Source organism: Oryctolagus cuniculus, chromosome X, assembly GCF_964237555.1.
Source record: "Oryctolagus cuniculus chromosome X, mOryCun1.1, whole genome shotgun sequence".
NCBI classification, from domain to species: domain Eukaryota; kingdom Metazoa; phylum Chordata; class Mammalia; order Lagomorpha; family Leporidae; genus Oryctolagus; species Oryctolagus cuniculus.
In genome coordinates this window covers 40,834,911-40,841,771 of record NC_091453.1, presented here as the reverse complement: position 1 = coordinate 40,841,771, position 6,861 = coordinate 40,834,911, and the positions used below count along the sequence as shown (strand labels likewise).

The 6,861-nt window shown below is 44.4% G+C and overlaps 1 protein-coding gene across 1 annotated transcript; it reads right to left on the bottom strand.

Annotated features, from left to right (window-relative positions):
* Nucleotides 1-239: 239 nt before the first annotated feature.
* LOC100348852 (zinc finger X-linked duplicated B) lies at nt 240-5,333 on the bottom strand. Its single transcript, XM_002720042.5, has one exon. It carries the CDS (start codon nt 5,262-5,264, stop codon nt 2,844-2,846), a length of 2,421 nt encoding a protein of 806 aa, XP_002720088.1. The 5' UTR covers nt 5,265-5,333; the 3' UTR covers nt 240-2,843.
* Between the last annotated feature and the right edge of the window lie 1,528 nt (nt 5,334-6,861).

The following is a 6,861-nucleotide window of genomic DNA, read 5'->3' as shown; positions in this document are numbered from 1 at the left end:
TAAACTTATTACTTCAAAGTATAAAGCTGTTAACCATTTTTATAGAGTGTTTAAAGAAATCAATTGAACAAATTTGTTTGGTGAAACTTTGTGAGTCCATGGACAAATAAAAACTGTATTCTTTGAAAAAATTAGCACCTGTCCTTTGAAAATTACAAAAATTTGTACCAAAATAATACTGCATGCATTTTTATTAGGAGGAAATTGCTTTAAGGAAATAAAGACATCACAGCATTAAATTCTCTTGTTTATCAATTTATTAGATTTTCATGACTTGAGTGTTCATCTCAATCCTCAACATACTTATCTGCCAGACACAAAAAATAGCAGTGAATTTATAAGACCATAATGAATAAAATTTATGAAATGTATAGATACAAATATTTCCAAGGCAAAGAAGGAAAACTGTTGATATGTAGACACAATAAAATTTCAAACATTTCTTTGATTTACAAAAGTATGTCTACTTTTTCTTTTACACTAAATGAATACAACGACTTTTAAAGTATATGTAGGTGTGTGAGTATAGACACACACGCAATACAGAAATACTTTATACATAAAAAATTTAGTGCACTTCCAAAGTGCTACAGAAACTATCATTCACAGACATCCACATGCAAACACTACTGTACTAGTACAATAGAGCAAATATGAAAGTATCAGAACTCCCTCTCAAAAAAATTTTTAATGGAAATAATGAAACAGAAATCTACTTCTTATCTGTACAGTATTGAAAATAATCTTTATTATCTGAATTATATATAGACACATTATTATCTAAGCCGAGAAAATAACATCTTATTATATATATAGAACTGCATTGTATACTCAGCAACTATAAGCATTGTGCCATGACAGTGTTTGAGGCATAGTGGCAGAAAAGAGATCTAACCACGAAAAAATAAAAAAGAAAGGCATTATAAGGATAGGAATGCACAACGCAAGGCAGTAGAGTGGGAAGAGAGTATGCAGAAGTGGAAAAAAACAAGTTACAACACTGAAATTAATCATGAATGCTGGATGGGTAATAAGATGGGTAAGAAAGAAGATGTTAAAAGAATTTCTGTTCCTCATTTTAGCTATCTATAGAATTGTCAGTCATTGCCAAAGACCTGTTGGAATGTGTTTTGGCTATATTATGACACGAAACACAACATTGACTTTGCCAAAATTATTTCAGAGTTATTGAAATACAAAACCATTTGTGAAGATGTTCTACAAACTGAAAAATGCTACACTCATTTAATACATTTTACACAATATTCAGAATAAACACTTCTTTACAATTATGGGAAACTGTAAACAATAAACTCTCCAGACAAATCACATAGAGGAATAATGTTCTCTGCATCTTTTTTCATATTTAAATAGAATAGCAGGCTACACAGTCACAGAGAAGCCTAACATCAAAAACAGAGCAAAAATGGTGAGAAATAAATTGAATGGAGAGGTATGCAGATACATATATGAGCAATGTCTCCACTCCTGGCATTTTCCACAGTAATATTTTAAGGGGAAATTATTCATTGTGGGAAATAAAGAGATTCTCTTTAATGCTTCACCCAAAATGTCAAAAACCATTGCTATCTTCACATGCATAAGATAAATTATCCCAATTTCCACCTTACAGCAGAAAAGACTGAGAGGGTAAAAAGATGACTAAATTAATCAAGATACACCAAAACATCTAACACTTTTCTTACTGGTGAAAAACTGGAAAAGAAAAATGTCTAACAAATTGTATGCACATATGTGCATTATTATGACCACTAAACAGCCAGAACACGGAGGTTAGTGGGACTAAATTATTCCAGATTACTTATCCAGCATCATAGGACCCAAATTAGATCAAGGATCTGTTTCATAACAAAGTCTTATGTGGCAATTATACAACATAGCCTCCCATCATAAAAAGAGGTCAGGAAAATATACAGTGAAAACAGCTAACTTTTTTTAAAATATTTTCTCATCCTATCACTGTTTAATAAATAATTTGGCATTAAAAAAATTTCTGTAAACTTTTATAAATGCCTTAAAAAGAAATGTTTCCTATGACACTCTTTAAGTAACTCTACCAAGAAAATTCATCTGATCAAAAAGAAATATAAACATGAATTTATGCATTAATCAGAGGCAGCTGCTAATATCACAAAAAGAGAAAATCAGTCAAGGATGGGACACATGGTAAAAGAACAAAACACAATCACTCTAATATTCATGTAAAAACTCAGCACATACTGATCAAATTTCCACATCCAACTACAAAATTGATGAAAAAAATTAAATACCACCATAGGAAAACAGTTACAAACAGCTAAAAAGCTAGGCAAAATCATGGGAAACAACCTGTTTATTCAAACAGTAAAACACCAAGAAAAAAAACAAGATCTCAAGGGGATACATACAAAAGAAACAGACACTTAAGAGAATGGGTGAATAGCACATGGGTGTTAATTAGTACACAGCGATTTTTATACATGTTTGAAAAAAAATCAACATGCAACCTCATAACTGCAAAACATTCAAATAATTTAGAAGGAAAGGATGTTATCAATGAATCACAGAGTTGAATCAACCCTACAAAAACCAATCGAAAAGAATTAATTTTATAAATAAGTAAATTCAGATCAGATAGGTTAAGTGGTTTGCTCAGGACCACAGAGCTTGTCAGTTCCAGACTAAAGATCAGAATTTAAATCCCCAAACTAGTAGTCCAGGGCTGTGTTCTATTGCAAATCCAAAAGAACATGACAGTATTTAAACATTTAATCCAGAACACCCTCAGAACTGAGTGTATGTACTAAAATTAAGCCACACAGCGAGGAATGAATACAGTTGTTTCATACCAGAAATGAGCTGCCAGTCACTGTGGTAAGATCTCTTTCTTTCTGAGAACCATGGTTTCCTGTTGGATTGGAGAATCCAAACTGGGTTTGTCCCTCCCGTCTGAAGAAGTCAGAGTCAGGATGTACATTCCAATCTGCTTTGGTTGGTGTCAGTAGTTCTGAGACACTGTTTTCACAAAGGGTGCTGGAAGGAGTCAGAGCTTCTGTGTCCACTGTTAACTTACTGCTGGGTGTCAAAGCTTGGGGCTCAGGACTGGAGCTTTTCATAGCCACAGAACCCAGAGATCCCAAGGGCCCGGCAGCTGCACCTGAGACATCATCCGTATCTAAGGTGTTCTGCTGAAAACTGGCTGCCGTTGTTCCAAAAAAGAGAGAGGTATCCAGACTTTGAGGAAGGTCACTGGTGGCCATCAAGGCCCGGGGGTCCACAGCCTGCCCTAAGGAATTATTATTACTAGCAGGGAGGGTCCCTGCCAGAGATGAGCTTACAGAAGCCACATCGATGGTCAAGATCCCAGAGTTCACTAATGCTGTGTCCAACACTGCAGCAGAACTATTGCCAGGCACATCAGAGAAGAGAGACACTATCTCGGCATCACTGAGATCATTCTGTCCCTGGCTGGTAAGTTCATTGCTGGGTGTAAGAGAATCTGTGGCTTCTAGCTGAGCTAAGAGATCCTGGCCAAGGTTGTGCCTTTTGGCCATGTGGGTCTTCATGCTGTGCTTGGAGGTGAAGAGCTTATTACAGGTGGAGACCGGACAACGGCTTTTCCAAGTGTCCACATCTTGCAGGTGTTTCTTGGAGTGAATGTAGAGACTACTTCGAGCGGAGAACCTGGCACAACAGCCTTCTACAGGACACACGAAAGGTTTTGTGCCCAAGTGGGTTATGCTGTGGCCTTTCAGATGCTCGGCTCTCGTGAAAGATTTCCCACAGCCTTCCACGGGGCACGTGAACCTCCGGTCATCGTCGTGCTTCCTTTTGTGCCTTAAGAGTTTAGACATGCTGGTGAAGTTCCAGCCACAGCCATCAAAGTCACAAAGGAAAGGTCTCTCACCCGTGTGGCTCCGCAGGTGAATTTTCAGCCTACAAGCCTTGTCATACTGTTTGCTGCAGCCAGGAAAAGAGCAGGAAAAGAGTTCCTGTTCCCTGAAATGGGCACGGTTATGGGAAAACAGGGCACTCACTGTAATGAATGTCTTCTTGCAGCCGGAAAACGCACACTGGTAGGGCCTCTCGGGCTCGAAGTGGCTACGCTGATGGGCGCTGAGCTTGGCCTGTGTGGGGAAGCTCTCCTCACACACTTCGCATTTGAAAGAGTTCTCCTGCTCATGGCCCTTCATGTGTGCCTTGAGGTTGTATACGGTGGTGAAGCTCTTGCCACAGCCTTCCGCAGGGCAGCCAAAGGGCCGCAGTTTGTCGTGAGACTGCAGATGTCTTTTGAGCTTGTACGAGGTGGTGAAGGTCCAGCCACAGCCGCCCAAAGGGCACTTGAAGGGCCGTTGGCCCTGGCTGCTGCTGTGTGTCAGCAGGTGCACCTTCAGCTGGTGCTTCTTGGCGAAGGTTTGCCCACACTGTGCCTCGGGGCACAGGTATAGCACCACGCCTGGGCTTGGGCCCAGTGACCCGCGGGGGCTCGGAGCGGCAGCTTGGCCCTCTGCCTCCTCCTCGGGCGCAGGGGCTGGCGCGGGTTCTGCCGGCTCCGCCAGGAGGAGGTCAGGCGGCAGCTCTGGGCAGTCGCCAGGTTGCGTGGCGTGCGGCAGCCCAGCTTGAGGGACGATCAGATCCCTAGGTTGCGGGGCAGGCCCGACCCCAGGCTCCCAAGCCGGCAGCGGGGGCGTGGCCAGAGTGAGGACGCCGTTCTCAAAGCGCAATAGCAGGTCCTGGTTGTGGATAGTGATGGTACCCGCGAAGGCCGCCGCGGGGCCCGAGCCTAGAGCCGGGGCCGGGGACCGGACGGGGGCCGCGGACAGGCAGCGGGGGCCCAGCGCAGGCCGGGCCGCAGGGCTCGCGCCGCTCTCGCCCCGTTGGGGCTCCGGCCCCGCCTCGGCCTCCTCCCTCCACACGGGCCCTGCGGCCTTACCCGCGCCCACGGTCTCCACGTCGCCACCCACCGGGTCGAGCAGCACCAGGAAGAAGTCGTCGTCGCCGCCGCCGCCGCCGCCGCCGGCAGAATCCGGCCTCGGCGCCAACAAGCTCGGGCCCAGGCCCCGTGAGGCAGTGCGGGCCTCTTCGCGCCGCCGCCCGGGCCCGCCATCTTGGGGGCCCCGGAGCAGCAGGAGGCGGCGCGCCGGGGTCTGACCAGCCGACAGGTCAGGACTTCGGTGGACCCGGACGCCGCCCGCGGAGCTACCGCCACAGCCGCTGCCGCCCTGTGGTGTCCCGTGAGCTGGGAGCGGCCTCGGGATTTCCATCTCTGAGTCCGTGAGGCTGGGCTGGAACCGGAGCGGCGGAGGCGGCGCGACCACGCCCCCTGCCGCGGGCCCGAATACGTTCCTGAAAGGGAAAAAAAATGTGCAATGCGCAGAAACTGGCCCTATCAGATATTAAAACGTATTTAACGCCACAGTGATTTAAATATTTTGGTACTGGGTCTCTGGGACAGAATAGAAAGCCCAAGGGCCATACCTGGTGTACATAAATAAGTCCCACAGTTAATATTAGTAAGCAATCAAGGAGGTCTTATGAGGTAATGGGGAAACGACAGCTCATTCGGTAATGGTGCTGCAATACCTTGGTATCTCTCCTCTAAAAGCACTTTAAATCCGTACCTCACTATATATACCAAACGAAACACACTCCAGCTTCTCCGGTACTTTTCACGTGCTAAAAAGTTTGTTTGCTGGCTGGCTGGCGGTCTGGATTGATAGCAGAGAGAAAACTCCTGAGAAAGTAAACTGTGTCAACATTAAACTGCCAAACCGGTGAAAACACCCCCCCGCACCAGTCCCTGCCACCACCTTCTGCTCTCCCCCCTCCCCCGCCCTGGCCAACATCACACTCAGAATCTTCTTGACCAAGATCCTGAGGCAAATGTACAGCACAATTACATTTTTGTCCTTCTGGTACAGAGATTTAGAATGAGTGAGAGATGGGATTGGTTCTGTTCAGCCTAGAACTGCAAAGTCTAGAGGATGAGATGATTTATACTGAAAGCTGGAAAACTCAACCGGCTCCTGGGTTCTCCCAATACAGTACTCAATCTTTGCCCTTCTGCCACTGGTTGGTTATGCCATGATAAATTTCAATTCTAATCTCACAACATGATGACGATAATCTTCAGCTTACTGCATATTCTCTATCACTTTTGTGGTCTCTGGACAGAAGTTCCAGTTAAATGTGGTAAGGTGAAGCCCCAAGTCACTGCCATGGACTATTCCTAGTAAAATGCACAGATGACCTTATTCAAAAGCCCCAGTGTAGCTGCAGCATTTAAGCGTGGAGGCCCAATCTTCCTGTAATGAACTCGACCTGTGGTGCCTACTGATGGTGGCAATCCTCCAATATGTCTGTCATCGATAAATTGGGAGTTGACACAAATATAGGTCAAAATGTCTAGTAAGACACAAATTCAGGGTGATGACTAGATTATGAGGCACCGATCACTTGACTAGTCCCTGCTCGCCCCACCCTGCCTCATTTTTTTTAATTATAATGGAAACGCGCTTGTCTCTTGGAAAACCACACAGCGTTCATATACAACATTCCAAACCTCGATAAAATTTCTACTTTACATACTTTTCTTTCTATTACATTTTTTTTAGAGGGAAAGCATTTTTCAAATTTGAGATACTGAAGAGTGCATAAAATATATCTGTATGATTAAGATAATTTACAAAAGCAAGTGCCCACATAACCAGGGCCCAGGTGGAGAAATAGATCACCTGCACCCTTCCAGAAAACAGCCACTGTCTTCCTTCCAGTCACAAAGCACACCTTCCCATATGGATATCATCATTATCTGCACTTCGCAATAATCATTTCTGTGCTTTTTTGTGTAGCTTTCCAGCT